The sequence below is a fragment of the Polypterus senegalus genome, chromosome 4 (assembly GCF_016835505.1).
Source record: "Polypterus senegalus isolate Bchr_013 chromosome 4, ASM1683550v1, whole genome shotgun sequence".
NCBI classification, from domain to species: Eukaryota; Metazoa; Chordata; class Cladistia; order Polypteriformes; family Polypteridae; genus Polypterus; species Polypterus senegalus.
The window spans coordinates 100,749,594-100,767,808 of record NC_053157.1 but is presented as its reverse complement, the minus strand read 5'-3'; the positions used below and the strand labels follow the sequence as shown (position 1 = coordinate 100,767,808).

Genomic DNA, 18,215 nt, shown 5'->3' with positions numbered 1-18,215 from the left:
CCGGATCCAAGCCTATGAAAGAGGACCTTCCACTTTCACCCTGAATGACCTCACTTCCCTTGCTGGCCTTTAAAGCTGCCATATTTACCCTAACTCATCACTTCTGTTTTGGACTCCATACTGAGCACATCAGTGTGAACAATTTATCCTTTTGCAGCCAGGAAATATTATACGGGTGGCTGCCCCAAACCTTTTTATGACTCTTGCATCTGTTTTTTGTGACAACGGATAAGTTACCCTTTTCAAAATTCTTGGCCTGAGAGCAGCAGACCTTGGGCAAGCTGCTCTCCAGGGACTTAGCAGGTGGGAGAAAACACTCCCTAGCCAGATGTCCAGACTGGTCACAGCAAAAGCATCTGCAGTTGGTTGCAGCTACAGAATTCCCTCGACACCATCTTTTGTGTGGGGCACTGGTTGGATGGTCCTCCTCAGCGGTGTGGGGACATGCAGGCTGTACAGAAGTCAGAGTCAGACTAGGGTAGCTCCTATGCATCCACATGGCTTGGGCTCCTTCCAATCTACATGTGAGATCCATAAGAGTTTTGACATCACACTGAATCATCTTATCACAGAGGCCGTTGCTTATTCCAGACAACACAGTGTCAATAGCGAGCCTTTTCAGAATGTGCTCAAAGGTGTCAGCTTTGGATCAGGTGTACAAAGTCCTACACCTGTCACCGGACAGGGTGATCAGGATTGATTTGCCACAGCCAGAAGTTGTGTCCCCTGGCCAAGATGCTAATAGTCGTACGAAGAAGGATTTATTGCTTCAGGAACTCATACTCATCAAGTCTCTAGCGAGGAAAGTTTTTATGACCTGTAGTGCCTCTCTGGTCAAAAAGGGGACCAATATAGCCCAGCCTCCCCTGTCCCAGCGCATCAATGTGGCCATGTGTTCAAAGCAGAATAGGAAACACTGTGTGTTGTGTGAAGGGGTCATCTTCACAAGCACATCTCTGTGATGGATGAGAGCAGGAGCTCCTGCAGTGGCCTCATTTGGATCCAAAGGAAGAGGAACATTTTGCACCTGTTGGGGTTCCATCGGTTCAAGACCCTTATCATAGTACCACATGTAATGTGTGGGTCACAGACTTGCAAAAGAGAGGAGGTGAGTCCAGGATTGCAAAAAAAGCAGCTTTATTGTTGTCAGGACAGGAATATGATCAAAGTATTTATCCAAACAGGAGCTGTCACTTCAGCACACACAAACACAGCAAGCACACAGTGGCTTTCACGTCACCCTGCATGAGATCTTCTGATTTAAAGAACAGATAGCCTTCCTCAGAGAAAAAAAACAAAGTGAGCACACAGCCAGGTCAGTGGCCAGTTTTAAATGTTCCCTGCATCAACCATCGGGTGAGAGACATGTTATGTGAGAAGCCTGCAAACTTGCAGTTGCACTGGCAACAGACAACCAGTCTCTGCCTGCATTAACCGAGTGCTGGTGCACAGCACAGTAGGGGGGCTGTCAGTGTCACAAAAGTCTCACCACCCCCTTGTCGTTTCACTCGCCAACACCCCTGTCTGCGCTACACGCCAGCCACTTCACGTCACTACTGCTCGTGTATGTGCATTTCACTTTACCAAACAAATCTAAAATCCAAGAACACTTCTTTGTCCATGTTTTGCAAATAAATTTCATGTAAAGTGCAATACTTTGGACGTATGGATTTGTATCAATAATTGGTTGTAAAATTTCTAATATGTCTGATTGTTTAATTCCTTCAATTCTATGTTGCATCACTTCTCCATGATCATAAATATAAATCTGACCAAATTGTGCTTTCTTCGAAATTAAACTTGTAGTAGCTTTAATTGTTGCGGGACCTCAGATTCGCATTGCATATGGTCCTGAATCGTGTATATCTATGTTCTGAGCATTGAATTATGTGAACACGAACAGATTATTTTAGATTCGGATATTCTGCCTGTAGTGTTTATGGATTTCACTTTCACCAAACAACAAATCTTTTAATTCTCACGGATACACCTCTTCATTGGGAAGAAACACTACTTTTCCTGATGGCAAAATGAATTAGACAATCTACAAGTCACCAACTTTAAAGCTGAACAATATCTATATACTTCTGTGATATCACCTATGTCCATATATTTGATCTCTTGTCACGGTTCCGTTATTTCACCGATTAACAATTTCCATTGTTTAGTGCTCATTCGATCTTTACTATCATTTTTTTGAGACTTTCGAATTTTAGTACTTTCATAATAACCTGCTCTGCATCTTTATGATGTTCTACTTTGTCTTCTACTCTTTGTCTTTTATTTCTGACCCCGCTTGGACCTTCTAGGTTTTCAATTCCACTTGTTCCAGGCTGATTATTAGTTTCCTTATTTTCCGAATTTCCACTTAGATTATTATTGGTTTTTTTTTAATTCATTTCTCTCCAATGCTTTTGGGCCTCTTTTCAACCCAATGCCCTTTTTTCTTTGCTTAGTCTTTGATGTGTCATCTTCAACGTATAAAATTACTGTCCATAACAGGACCACATCGAAGGAAACAAATAGATTGTATGTCTAAAAATAATGTCCAGAAAAGCTTCTTTTAAAAAGTAAAAATGTATAGGAGCTGAGAGCACATGAACTGACAATACACACAAATGAGAAATGACGCGCCATTGTGAATGTTTGAGAGGAGGGCAGGACTTTTCAAAATCTGTCTTGCAGGACTTGCAATTATCTCTCGTGGAACTTTAAATTATCTCAGAGAATGTCTCATTGCAGGATTTCCTTTTATAACAGAAACATATATATATATATATATTGTCAAGGATGCCAGGGGCAATGACCCGGCCGGGACGCCTTGAGGGACCGGAAGTGGGCGTGCGCCCATCTGGGATCACGTGGGGGCCGCCACCCTAGTTGCTTTGGGGGCCACGGGTTGGGGGCTTGGAAGCCCAACCCTGTAGAGGCCCGTGGTCACTGCCAGGGGGCGCCCCGGTGCCTTGGGAGCCCTGGAGCTCAGCACTTTCACCACACCAGGAAGTGCTGGGGGAAGAGTAGCAAGAACACCTGGAGGACTTCCGGCTACACAGTTGGTGCTTCCGCCACACGGGGGTGTGTCAGCGGAAGCTCCTCAGGAAGCACCAGGAGCCCATCCGGGCGTGCATAAAAGGGGCCGCCTCCCTCCAGTCGATAGCAAGAGTCGGGTGGAAGTGGACGGAGCTCGGAGGAGAGGAGTGGAGGCGGTCTGAGGACTGAGCAAGGCATTGTTGTGCGGCCAGGACTTTAAGGGGTGATTGGTGCTGCGGCACTGGGTTGTGCATTTGTAAATAGTGTAAATAAACACGTGTGTGGAGAAAGAACATGTCTACCTGCCTGTGTCCGGGCTGTACATATATATTATAAGCATTGATCATACTTGTGCAATCCTTGAGTTAGTTATTAAATTATATTATTCTCTTTGTTAAAATGAGTGCAAGATAATTATCTTAATATAAGTTTAAAGGTTGGAGACCTACCTCCTGTAACAGAGAAAGGTAGGGTAGATAAAGTAAGGGGCTTGCCAAAGGCAAAACTGATAATTAATTTAAACATTTTTTTTAAATCCCACATTATTGCGTCCTCCTGGGTGGCTGTCCAACAGGCCAAAATCATAGCTCTCTTTACAGATATCTTTATAAACTCAGTTTCAGTGTGTTTTTAAAATTGTTGGGGTCTTTTTCCCAAAACTGACCATTACATCATAAATTAAACACTTGATTATTTTACTGTTAGTCTCTTGTGTACTCCCAGATTGTTCCATCCCATTTAGAGCCATTCTTTTGCTGTGTATCCACTAATAGACAAAATTTAGCATGTACCTTCAGCTTTATAAATGAATGAAAAATATAATTCTGCGTCTATGAATAGTTTAAATGCACTGGCTACTTAATAAATACATTTTCAAATTTGTTTTGTAATGAATAAAAATGATAAACTATTACATATGTTTGACATACTGTAATCTTGACAATTTCACAGTAACTAGGCTCAGTTTTGGATAATTTATCCAATTACATAATCCCTGATCACAGTTAAAGACATCTATTCTATTTTGTTTCATAACAGTTTCCTCAGCAATAAAACAATTGTAAACCACTGCAGAACTGGTCCTATGAATACTATCTGATATTGCTCTAAATATGAAAATATCCAATTAATAATAAATATACAAACACTACATGACTTAGCTCTAAATATGAAAACATCAGCTTAATAATGAATATATGAAAATGTGTCTCTATTTCACTTTAAAGGGAAAAAATAATTTCTAATATGATGGAAATATATATAGGCAATATGCTTGTGCTGGCTAAACAGAAAACTGAGCCTACCACACTTGTAAGCTTCACATGAAACTTTAGTTTTGCAGCAAGTTTCAATAAAACTACTGCCTCTTAGTAGCACTGCTATTAAAATAACCTAATATAGACAAACTATAAGGACCATGGAAATGTAATTATCTTTGTCCAGCTACTGCAACATGTCTTGTCATATATACTGTAAAAGTCTTACTTTTTGTGCAATCTGATTAACCCAAGGAGAGGTGCAGTTACTGACATCTGGTCCTTTAGAATCCCAGTGTCCATCTGTCAGACATACATAGCTTGCAACACCTAAAAAATAGTAGAAATAAATTAAGTATTTATAACACCTCTCTGAATTTGCAGCATTAATTTGTTTCCTATAAAGAACCTTCATAATAAAAGTCACAATAAACATGTAATTAAAAATTGTATTTCAGTTTAATAAACACTATGAACCTAACAGTCCAATTGTGGGTTCCAGAGGGGGTGGAAACTGTTCCTGCAGCACTAAGCAAATAAAAAATAAATAGTCTGAAACAGAGTACCAAGCTACTACAGGGCTCACTAATGCACATAACTCACACATTGGCCAATTTGGATAAGTCAATCAACCTAACTGAAACATACCTAGGACCTCATATATAAAAAATTTTGTGTATGCCTGTTTCCACACTCACATCGCGATGTATAACAACTAAGCTTGGCGTAAAGCCATGCACATTCTCACGCCAGCTTAAACCATAGCATACACAAGATTTCGGCTCGGTTTTGCAAACTGGCGGCACCCAACGTCAAAGCAGTGCTACTGTTTCTGGATGGCTTCTCTTTATTTTTTAGATTCACATCCCTGACGCAGCTTTTTCATTTAAGGAATCTGATTGTAATCAATCCGCAACCATATAATGGTGTACAGAATAGCCAAACTATTCTAAATAATATAGCTGGTTTAGTGTTGTTACTTTCAGTGCACCACTGAATATTTTAACCCAACGTATCTGAGTGTGGAATCACAGCTATACAACAGCTGATCAGAAAGCTCTACCGCAGATTGTGTCAACAGCAGAGAGAATTATTGGGGTACAGTTTCTAGCACACGCTGCCTCAGCCATGTGCACAGTCTATTTGAACTTCTCCTATTCGGCAAATGCTTCAGAGCCTTTCCTGCACAAACCTTGCAGTTCAGAAACAGTTTCATCCCAAGGACTCTAAAAGGTCTCAATCAGTCCATCAAGTGCTCCCAGTAGAACTGTTTATACTTATAAGTACAATTACCATACTGTAAACCTGCATTACAATTGAGCCACTTATTCTTTCACATTGTATATTTTTCCTTTTTTTATCGTATTATTGTTGTTGTTTTTGTTGTTATTTTACCATTTTATAGGAAAATAAGTTTATGGAGGATTTGCATATTAAATCTCATTACACCATACAATAACAATAAAGGAATTCAATTCAATTCAATAGAGGAGAGAGCATAGATGGCTTGACATTTATTAAAGAGCTGACTGTGTGGCAATTGGTTACAGGAATTGGGAGTTAGCACGTTTGAAAGAGACAGTACAGCTTCAATAAATGATTTCATTGTGGAGGCAAGAACAATCTCTGGATGGGGGCCAGCTCGTCACTACCATTGCACCACTGTGGCCCCAATTTTGATACATGCTTTAATTCACTTCATCATGAAAATGATATCAAGTATACATTTTAGTATTTAAATTGTTCAAAGAGCTGTAATATTATGAATGTAATGTATTTTGTGTCCTGTCGGCGTAAGAGAAAGCCTGTTTAAGAAGCAAGTAGTGATTCACACACACAGAGTACATAGAAGAACACACAGAATACAAAGCATTTAGCGTGCTACTTTAGCTATGATAGGATTTGAGAAACTAGTAAATTAAAAGATTTTAAGATTAAGTTTATGACATTCTACTTTAATGGCAAAATAAACTATGTGATTAAAGTGGAAGTTTTGAGATTAAAGTGGACATTTCAAGGTTTATTTTTCCACTGTGTCCCTATATTTTTTTCTTTTCCCTAAACCCTAATAAACTTCCATGTGACACTTAGATGGTGGGCTATGACTCGCTTTTTCACTGCAACTTTAATATCTGACAACTTTTTTATTTCGGGCACTGTGCAACTTTCTGAACTTGAACTTTCAATCAACTTCCTTTTGTTGTTTATACAACTGCTTTAACCAACAAACAGTACGTTTTTTATTGCCTCCACTTGACATTCACTTTTCCCCATGCTTTTGCCATTGTCTTTTTCACAGAACACTGTACTTAAAGGAACATTTATATTGATTTGCATATTCAATGAGGCATAATGGGAGGAGTCTGGGAGAAGAGGCAGGTGCATGCCTGAGCATTACATTTCACGCAGACCGGGAATTATGTAGCGGAAATGCATGGAAGTTGGCTTACGCATGGTATTTAACATCTGAATTTTTTTGTGCATATGCACATTTCGACTATTGTCCATACACCATGTTTTAGTGTGAATTCTACGCACAATGTTATGCATGAGGCCCCTGGTTATGTGTAAGAAAAACCAAAAGGAAAACTCATGTGGAGAAGATGTAAAGACAAAGTCTTGTGAATGGGATTCAAACCCATACATGAGATTACTGAGGCTGCAGCACTATCAACTGAACCACCATGCTTCCTCACCTAAAATAAAAAATAGACCAAATTCAAATGAACACCCTAAGTTTAAGGGCCAATATTAGGATTTAGTATTTCATTGTATACTGTAGATAGTTCTTGACAGACATCTACTACTGTCTATGTTTAAACCTTGTATACCTGTACACATTCACTAGTTACCCATCACATCATATTTACAGCTCTCACGGGGTTAATCTGCAACAATATACTGCCAAAAATATGCAAAAATAGCTTAATATTATCTTATTATGATAATTTATTTGCTTAAAACATATAGGGACAGGATACAGTAAAGTGTCATTTTTTACATGCTCATCTTAAGTGCTGTTTTTGTAAACAGTGACTGAACAAAATATGACTTTTTCAGAATTTACTTGTATCTCTGTATGATCATTAAAGCTGTGTTTCCATCTTGTTGCTACTTTACTACTAGGCATTTACAAGTTCAGAGAGGTAACAGATACAAAAAGAAATGCAGCATGCTTATCATCACAGCAAGCCCTTGAAAGAGCCCGTCGTTGATAGTAGTTAAGGAGTTAGTGAGAGAGACTGAGAGGCACACAGCAGGGAGACAATCAATGAACAACAGACTGAGGAAGAGCACAGTTATACTTCTGATGCTATCAGATCATGAATGGTCTAGGCAGAGAATTATACAGAGGCAGAGATTGGAAGTTGAACATGAAAAACACAAGCAGCTGCAACAGAGTGAACCTGTGCAAGCCTCAACACCTGAAACCATCTTCTTACACAAGCAAAAGTGGACATAAAACACAGAATGTGCCACATATGCTTAGTATCACCAGACTGAAAAACAGCTGATCGTTGCAGAATATGCCAGGAGCACCATCACAAAAACATACGTGAGGTCTGGGATTATTATGCTGAGTAGCAGATTATAATTGTGTAATTATGTATAAATAATAAAAGTTAAAAGTAATTATGTGTTAAAAATTAATTTAGAAAGAAGTAAAGTGTTTTGGGAATAGGTTTAAATAAAAGTTTGGATAATTATGGTTATTTGTTGGTTGAATCAAGTATGCCGGGACTCTAAAGACTCTAGGTATGTAATAGTGTTTGCTGAATGTCTCAAATTACTCAGAGTAATTTAAATGATGAAGTGTGAATTGTACTTGCATTTTCTAATTGCTAGTTTATTGTTTCCTTCTCTTCGTATGCAATTCCTTCAATTTCGTTGACTCTTGGCCCTTGTCGTCTCTACATGACTAAAACTTTATGGACATGCTTTCCCTGACTGACTGGGGTTGAGCTGTTGTGATTATCCAAGCTCGCACTTATCTTTAGTACAAAGTTGCTTTTCATTTAATTCAGCATCTAAATAAAAGTTCTCTGTTTGAAAATTTCCAGTGTTGATTCTGACTAGACATGGAACTTTTGTGCAGTTTCAATTCTGCCCAGAAGCTATAGGATATCCAGCCTGATCACGTCTGTAGTACTGCTCTTTAAACTTGCTGTTTTTTTGACATTATACTAAACACACTCTTGTAACATTTCAAGATCAATGCTGAGTTGCTAAGTATCTTCATAACATCTTTTCTTTTTGTATTTTCTATAGTTCATATATGCATTAAGGAATAAAAAATGAAATAAATATTTTTGACTTGTAACATCACAAATATGCAGTCATTGGTGAACATGCACATACCTATGGTACCTGAAGGACATGGTTGTTTAGCAATCTGTCCCTGAAGTGTTTTTGGCCAAGAAATGTCAGAGTCTACCACTGGCTCACAATACTCTACACCAGTATTTGGAAGCTGTGATGAAACATCAGGCCTTGTTGAAAGATCTAAAATGCCTTCCACTGTAAGCATTACAGTGGTTGTGCTCTTCATACGATACCCAACAGTTGTAACTGGTATTCTACTAGAGCTTACTGTAGTAGATCTTGTTGTAGTCCTTGAAGTTGTTGTATCAACATAAATCAGTATAGAGGAGGAAGACTCTGAAAAATAACAACAAAAAAATGAAACTATTTTTAAAAGAATAATATCATGAAACAACATATGCACACAAAGTATATTCTTAAAAGGGATTTCTTAGCATTCACATTGTTGCTTTAAACAGCACAAACAGTATAGAAAGCAAAATATTGTATAAGAACAACATTAAATTAAATGTTTAAGGGTATTTCAGCATTTCTCTTACAGTTAGTCAGATATTGTACTGAAACTCCAAACATGTATGCATACTATTGCCAAAGCCATAAACATAGCAGCTTCTAGTATGTCCTGTGCAATGTTAAATTGTGTACATTTGCTGCCACACCCAACACTATATAAACTAGATAGCTGACTAAACTTTGACATTTCAACTGTGCAAGTGCTAAAAACCCATAAAATGATTAGAATCATAACTCTTTATAAAAAAAATAGAAAGAATTATAAAAACATGCCAAGTAATAGAATACTTCATAACATTTAATGTTATCCATTAGCCTATCTATATATTGAATCTTCTTTTCAGCTACATAATTATGGTGAGCTAGGATCAGATCCTATCTCAGGGACTTGAAGTGCAAGGTTAAACCTGTCTATTGTAAGGTAAACCTTTGGGCATTGTTACTCTAGCTTAGACCAGGTTAATATGGAGATGGCAATCAACCTACTCTTCATATTACTGACGGGGCAGAAGTAATCAGGCAAACTCAATAGACACCTGAGGAAAATGTGCAAAAGCCACACACAATGACCTGTCTGTGATTCAAACTCAAATTTGTGGGACAGCAGTACTATTCTACCAAACCAGCGTTGCACACATTAAATAATTTAAAGAAAAAAGGAATAAAAAAAACAGACTTACTTCCATATCAGATTCAAACTAGCAGAATCCTATGGTGACCTTCTTACACTTTATACTCTACTATGTAGGCATTTAAAGAATGCCCCAAATCCCATACTCTTATCACACAGTCAAGACTGACTGCTGTTGCAGTTCACTACTTCCCTATTTTACTTTTGAAACCCCATATGATAGCAGTTCTGCATTATACATTTGATTTAAACTGTTTCTTAACTTTTATCAACAAAAACATATATAGCCAAGTAATAAAGTGTGGAAGCGTTTTGAGTAGTAAGTAAGCACTATATAAATGTGAAGAATTATTATTAATTATTACTTTAGACTCACATTATAGCAGAGCTTATTACACTTTGTTCTTCAGGTAATTATCAAAACATTCACGTAATTCTATAACAAACACCAAACCATTCATGGACATGGTGCATTATAAGTAGCCAAGCAACAGGCTGTTTCAGCATAAAAATAAAGCATCTTTGTAAAGGTTTACATTTTAAAAAAATTACAATAAAAGTCGTTCAAGAAAGCTGTTACTTTCATTTGAATATCTTAAAGATATTTTACAAACAATTATCAAATATTAAATAATAACCTACATTATAATTCTAATAAAAAGACATACACGTAAAAATAAAAAACAAGATAAACAATAAGAAAAAGTTAAACACACAAGGTAACAGCTATTTATTATCAATGTCCTTCAAGAAATTCTCTCTTTCAATGCAAAATAATTCTTTTATGGATTTGATATTAGGCTAGATATTCATGCAATATATAAAATTTAAAAGCAACATATCTTCATTAATTATGACAGAACTCCAGCACAGAGGTCTTATTTATAAAATATTCTGTGGATTCGTGCATGAAAATGTGTATAAGTCAAAAATCAGGAAAATGCAAACAAAAAAAATGTGAACTGTAAAAACTGATGTGCACATATTTCTGCGGCATTTACTTTTTTAAATAATATCATCTTGAATATGTATGTACATGAACCCACCTTGATCCCCTCTCGGTTGCCATCCTGAAACAACCATACTGCATGTAAACAATGCTAATAAACCTTGCATATATGCAAACCTGATGGTGCAAAAATTCAGTACCTGACACATTGAATCCTATGCTACATTCCACAACTGAGCGTGTAAGTACATGCATGTCATTACAGCACCTATGCAATGCATTCAGGAGATTGGTAAAAGGCGCCAACATCTAAACGGGTACCCATTATCATCTGCTGCATTTAATGACATGATTGCTATTACAATGAATAGTATAGGCCATTTAAAAACTGAGGGATCAACCAATTACTTTACCAATATGCCAGCCATCATGTACAGTATCATCATTTCTGCCCAAGCTACCTTGCTTTGAAATTAAGTGAATCATGGGTTGACACAGGCTACTGAGCCATGTTTATCAGTCTTATCTTGCCATCAAAGATAACTTGTGTGTTAACGGAAATGCTACTACTTACGGTTACTAAAATCAGTTTTATTATTCCTTGGTGCTTATTGCAATATAAGTACAATAAAGTGGTCCAATTATGTTTGGAGAACTTGACAAAGCTGCAAGTTGTCTTTTTATGTTGGCAAATACACTTATGTTTTATTTATGTGCACCCATACCATACGAAGATCGAGTACAGTGCCTCATTAGTTGGTTAATGACTTCCAGGACAGTGGGCATGATGGAGTAAAGCTTGGCTAAAATATTCCTATAGATTGTCAAAAAAAAAAATAAAGTTCTTCAGTGCAAATATAGAGAACTGACCTCTTCTGGTCAATCAGAATCTACCATCTGATGACATAATTTCCTCTTCCAGTCATCAGACTTTCATGCTGCTATCATCGTCACATCCTTAATTTAACACCTTCCTGAGAGTTTCATATATTTAATGGCCATTTTGTAACAATCTTCAGTTCTGTTGAGAAGTCAAGTCTGTGAAGACGTATTACCTGATCTCTTTGCTTTACCAAGTATGTGGGGCAGAATTGCCAAAGCATTATGCTATTTTCTTGCCTCTTTTCACACTGGCTATATGTCTCAAAGCAGTTTACATACATAGGAATTATAATTGTATGATTTAAAGACCATTACCAAAGCCTAAATTTTAACATCCTGATATAATGTGTTAAATTAGAACTCACCAACTCATGTCTTCTCTCATTAGCTGGAAGAATCAATATTATTGGGTATTATTAATATTCATTCCTTCCAAAGTTCATAACTTTTCCAGTACATTCCAATATACAACAACATATGCTTCCTCAAAAAGACTAATATCAAATACTATTATTGTTCATTTGTCATACAAAGAGTAAATGAAAAACTCCAGTAAAATGGTGCATGTTACTACCTTTCAGTTCTGCCTATAGGTTTTGAATATATATACAACTATCTGTAGCTTATTCTATGTGTCCTTGGACTTGTACTATACACATCATGCTATATAACCTAACATTCTGTTAGCCTTTTTAATGGATTCTAAATAGTGTCTGGAAGTTGATAGTGTCTAGTCCACCATGACTCCTAAATCCTTCTCATAATTTGTATTTTGGATTTTCAGGACTCCCATTGTATATTCAAACATAACATTTTTACTTCATACATATAATACTTTACATTTAGTGACATTAAATTTCATCTGCCACAAATCTGCCCAAGCCTGTATGCTATCCAATTCCCTCAGTAGTAATTCTATGTATTCCAGATTATCTGCCAATCAAACCTATCTTGGGAACATCTACAAACCTGAAAATATAGCAGTGGTCCTACAGTTGAACTCTGTGGAATACCAGTCTTAATGTCAGCCAATTCTAATAGGGTTCTTCGTCCCATCACATTTTGCTTCCTGTAATTAAGCCAATTTTGCACCCATCTAGAAACAACACTCTGAACTCCTAATTCTTTTAGTTTGATGCTTAACCTATCATTTGGCACCTAAAGTCCACATAAATAATATCATATGCTCCACTTTGATCATACCCTTTAATTGATTCCTCATAGAATTCAAGCATTTTTTAACAGGATAATATATTACAGCAGGATAATATTGGCCATTTCCCAGTCCTTCAGAATTTCCCCAATACACAGTAATTTCCTGAAAATATGTGTTTATGCATTATGTATGTATGTACTCATTAACCTCCTTGAGAACTGGAGGATAAACATGATCTGTGAATTTCCCCTTGGGATTAATTAAGTATCTATCTATCTATCTATCTGGTCCTGGTGATTTGTTTGATTTCAGTCTATTTAAATAGTACCTCTCCCTCTTCAATGTCCATATCACTCTTAGTACTTCCTTAGCAGTCATTTTAACAGCTGGGACCATGCTGTTACAGACAGCTTTTGAAGAATGCTCCCTCTAAAACATTTTGCCCAGAAGTCATTAAAAGATACAATGAACATCTTTTCTCCTGCCTGATAGCTGATCTATCTATCCTGTTAGATGACATTTCTTTATTTAATATGATGTTAAATTTCTACCACACTACTTCCTCACATATGAAGACTTCAGAAAAATGTGAGTTTAAAGTATCTGCTATTTCACTGTCTGCATTGTTTAATTCCATTTATTCACCATTTCTGATGCAATTCACCTCCTCCTTGACTGTTCTTTTACTACTAAAATACTGAAATAATCTCTTTAGGTCATCTTTTGCCTTATCTGCTTTATTCCTTTCTGACTGCCTTGTTAGCCTCTCTAATATACTTAATGGTTTCCCTCATGTTTTCATATGTCCTACGATTCACATTGGAGCTATTAGTCTTATACGCCATATACAGCTGTGTTTTCCTTGGTAACTTCTTTTTCAACTCTTCATTAACCCATTGTATTTAAGCTTCCTGTTAATTTCAATTTAGGTATTTATGTGTCCTGCATTATATGTAAAATGTTTTTAATCATGTTCCACTATTCCTCGATCCATACTGTATCCATACTTAAAAGCCTATTCCAGTCTTTCTTCCTTGAACTTTGCCGCATCTGTTTAAAATTTGCCATGCTAAAATTAAACTTAAAAGTTGTATTCTTTGCATCTGCACTCTTCCCAGACACTGAGAAGTGTATTATATTATGGTCACTTAACCCTATTGGTTCAATCACTTCTACACCCCTAATTCCATCCTGATTATTACAAAATACTAAATCTAGGCAGGCTTCCCCCAGGGTTGGTGCTTTAACATAGTGTGTTAATAAACAGTCACTGATTACTTTTAAATCTCTTGCTCTTGTGCTTTGTTTGCAAGGTTACCCCAATTAATATTTGGGTAGTCCCCCATGACAATAATATTCTCCTGTAAACTTAACTTTTTAATATTATTAAAAAGATGTGCAGTGAAATTACTGTCTGTATTTCCCTAATGCTATCCAGAGAAATGTCCTTATTAAGATGGGGCTCATTGTCTAATTGAATAGGACTTGCATTTAAACTCTGTTGGACATAAACAGCAATCTCTACTCCTTTTCTGTTCTGTCCTTCCTAAAAAATGAGTATCCCTCTGTGTTGTTCTCACCTCCATCTTTGTTAATTAGTCAGGTTTCTGTTATTGCTGAAATATCATAATTATGCTCTGCTACATACAACTCCAACTCACATTTTTATTTTTGATACTTTGAGCATTACGGCAATCTACTTTTAATGGGTTACCCTTTTTACTTTTGCATTTAAACATAGAATTAAAATTTGCATTTCTGTGCATTATTATTTTTACACTATTTTTGTTCCTTCATGTACAATTCTAAACCTGGCCTGTTCTGAAATCCCTACACTACGTTAAACAGTCCTTAACTAAGCTACTCATACACCTTCCAAACACATTGGTGACTTTGTAATTCAGATGTAACCTGTCACAGCAGACAGGTTCCATTTGTTCCAAAAGCATTCCCAATGCCCCATAAACCTCTACCTTCCTACCCTATTCCAAGATTTAAGCCACGTGTTAAGCCTTCAAATCTCTTCAGTATTACTTGGATTGGCACATGACATAGGCAGAACTTCGGAGAAGACAACTTATCCGGATCTGGTCCTCAGACTGGCACTTAACTCTTTAAATTTGGATCACAGAACTGGCAGACTAACCCTCCCAGGTTGTGTGTATTTCCTCTTCATCATTTGGACAGTTCTACTGTAAATGTCAAAGTGTATGTATTATTTTGTCAGAACCACATGCCAGTTTCAAGTATTGTGAAGTCATAATGTTGAATTTCCATCAAGAGATACCATTCTGAAGCCCTTACAATGCATGATTGCACATACACATGTGTAAAGTTGGGTTTTAACCCAACAGTGGTTTTAATGGGCCTCCATAAAAAGGGAGTCTTCAACCCAGTCACAGGGAATGCACAGACCAATGTGTTTCTCCGTGCCGGTCCCAAGCCAGGATAAATGGGGACGGTTACGTCAGGAAGGGCATCCGGTGTGAAATTTTGCCAAATCAATATGCGGACAACTGTACAAATTTCCATACCTGATTGGTCAAGCCCTGGGTTAACAACGACCACCACCAGTACTGTTAGCCAACAGGGTGTTGGCGAAAATTGGAAGGAGAAGAAGAGGGGGGGAGATGTGTCCGGAGGCAAGGGAAGAGGAGGAAGGTAAAGAGACTGGAACTGAAGGTAGGAAATTTGAATGTTGGCAGCATGACCGGTAAGGGCAGAGAGTGGGCAGATAGGATGTAGAGAAGGAAAGTTGATATATTGTGCATGTAAGAGACTAAATTGAAGGGGAGTAAGGCCAGGTGGATCGGAGGTGGATTCAAAGTGTTCTATCATGGTGGAGATGGAAGTAGAAATGGGGTAGATGTTATTCTGAAGGAACAGTATGTCAAGGGTATTTTGGAGGTAAAAAGAATGTCAGACAGAGTAATGATTATGAAGCTGGAAATTGGAGGTGTGATGATGAATGTTGTTAATGCATATGCCCCGCAAGTTTGGTGTTTTTGGAGTTTTTGGAGTGAGTTGGATGAAGTGATGAACAGTGTACCCAAGGGACAGAAAGCGGTGATTTTAGCAGGTTTCAGTGGACATGTTGGTGAAGGCAACAGAGGACACGAGGAGGTGATGGGTAAGTATGGTTCAAGGCGAGGAATGAAGAAGGTCAGATGATAGTGGGTTTTGCCAAAAGAATGGACATGGCTGTGATGAATACATATTTTAAGAAGAGGGAGGAACATAGGGTTACATACAAGAGTGGAGGAAGATTCACACAGGTAGATTACATCCTATGCAGAAGAGTCAATCTGAAAGAGACTGCAAAGTGGTGTCAGGGGAAAGTGTAGTTAGGCAGCATAGGATGGTGGTCTGTAGGATGACACTGGAGATCAAGAAGAGGAAGAGAGTGAGGGTAGAGCCAAGGATCAAATGGTGGAAGTTAAAAAAGGAAGACTGCAAGGTTGAGTTTAGGGAGAAGGTGAGGCAGGCAGTGGGTGGTAGCAAAGAGTTACCAGACAGTTGGGAAGCTACAGCAGATGTAGTAAGGGTGACACCAAGAAGGGTGCATGGAGTGACATCTGGACAGAGGAAGGAGGAAAAGGAAACCTGTTGGTGGAATGGGGAAGTACAGGAGAGTATACAGAGGAAGAGGATGGCAAAGAAGAAGTTGTGATGATGCAGGTTCTGCTCCATGCTCCCATCTTGCTTCCGGGAGCCCTTGAACCCTTCACCGTCGGTAATGTTATCAATGAGCTCGGCAGTGAGGCATACCAATGGAGCAAAAGTGCTTTTATTTAAAACCAACAACAAAAAGAAACAGTGCTCAAATAAACAGTGCAGTGTTTCAAAAAGTCTTCATTAAATAAATAATCCAAAAGAAAAAAGTCTTTTAAAAAGAGGTTAAAACAATGCTGGAAGCAGTCCCTTTAAAAACAAGCTGGTGTCTTCTTTATCTGGCAGCTCCCCTGCTTCTCCCATACGGGCTTCTCAACATGGGAGTCGTCCTTCCTGCAGCTGACCTTAATACTGTTCGGTTGCCTGCCTGTGAGCACTCGCTCGCTAACTTACAGAGGTTCTCTCTCCATACTGCTTCCTGCTGTCCTGCAACCTCCAGCTGTTTTTCTTTTACTCTTCTCCTCAGCCACCTCACGTTACTCTTTATAACAGGGACGTGATTCACCTGTGGCAATCAGCGGCTCCCGGGAACAATTACGGATGCGGACCGCTTCTCACCTATGCACTTAGGCGAGAAACGCACACATCACAAATCACCCCAGGAACCACTTCAGCCGCATGTCACCAAGCCACCGCGCTAGACCGCAAGTTCGGCGATTATTTATTTTAAACTGGCCTTTTTGACAGGACCTGTGAACCCGATGCAGAAAGTAGACAAGAGTACAAGGAGATTAGGGGCAAGGTGAAGAGAGAGGTGGCGAAGGCTAAAGAAAAGGCGTATGATCAGTTGTATGAGATGTTGGACACTAAGGAGGGAAAAACTACCTGTACCGATTGGCTTGACAGAGGGACTGAGCTGGAAAAGATATGCAACAAGTTGGGTGATAAAGGATGAAGATGGAAACATACTCACAAGCGAGGAGAGTGTGTTGAGCAGATGGAAAGAGTACTTTGAGAGGCTGATGAGTGAAGAGAACGAGAGAGAGAGAAAATGTTGGATGATGTGGAGATAGTGAATCAGGTTTAGCAAGGAGGAAGTAAGGACAGCTATGTAGAGGATGAAAAATGGAAAGGCCGTTGGTTCAGATGACATATCTTTGGAAGCATGAAGGTGTTCAGGAGAGATGGCAGTGGAGTTTTTAACCCGATTGTTTTATGGAATCTTGGAAAGTGAGAGGATGCCTGAGGAGTGGAGAAGTGTACTGGTGCCGATATTTAAGAATAAGGGGTACGTGCAGGACTGTAGTAAAGGGGATAAAATTGATGAGCCACAGCATGAAGTTATGGGAAAGAGTAATGGAAGCTAGGTTAAGAAGTGAGGTGATGATTAGTGCCAGCAGTATGGTTTCATGCCAAGAAAGATCACCACAGATACGATGTTTGCTCTGAGGATGTTGATTGAGAAGTGTAGAGAAGGCCAGAAGGAGTTGTATTGCTTCTTTGTGGACCTGGAGAAAGCATGTGACAGGGTGCCTCGAGAGGAGCTGTGGTATTGTACGAAGAGGTTGAGAGTGGCAGAGAAGTATGTAAGAGTTGTACAGGTTATGTATGAGGAAAGTGTAATAGTGGTGAGGTCTGTGGTAGGAGTGAGGGATGTATTCAATGTGGAGGTGGGATTACATCAGGGATCAGCACTGAGCCCTTTCTTATTTGCAATGGTGATGGACAGGTTGACAGACGAGATTAGATAGGAGTCATCGTGGACTATGATGTTTGCTGATGACACTGTGATCTGTAGCGATAGTAGGGAGCAGGTTGAGGAGACCCTGGAGAGGTGGAGATATGCTCTAGAGAGGAGAGGAA

The 18,215-nt window shown here is 38.4% G+C and overlaps 1 protein-coding gene across 15 annotated transcripts in view; it reads right to left on the bottom strand.

The window, feature by feature from the left end:
* Positions 1 to 18,215, bottom strand: part of adgrl3.1 (adhesion G protein-coupled receptor L3.1) — a 1,314,450-nt gene that overhangs the window by 857,689 nt on the left and 438,546 nt on the right. For all 15 annotated transcript variants that reach the window (XM_039751107.1, XM_039751111.1, XM_039751112.1 and 12 more), the window contains exons 7-8: positions 8,646 to 8,945; positions 4,516 to 4,616 (exon numbers count right to left, since the gene is read on the bottom strand). In XM_039751107.1, coding sequence (XP_039607041.1) covers positions 4,516 to 4,616; positions 8,646 to 8,945 — 401 coding nt within the window. The remainder of the gene's footprint in view (positions 1 to 4,515; positions 4,617 to 8,645; positions 8,946 to 18,215) is intronic.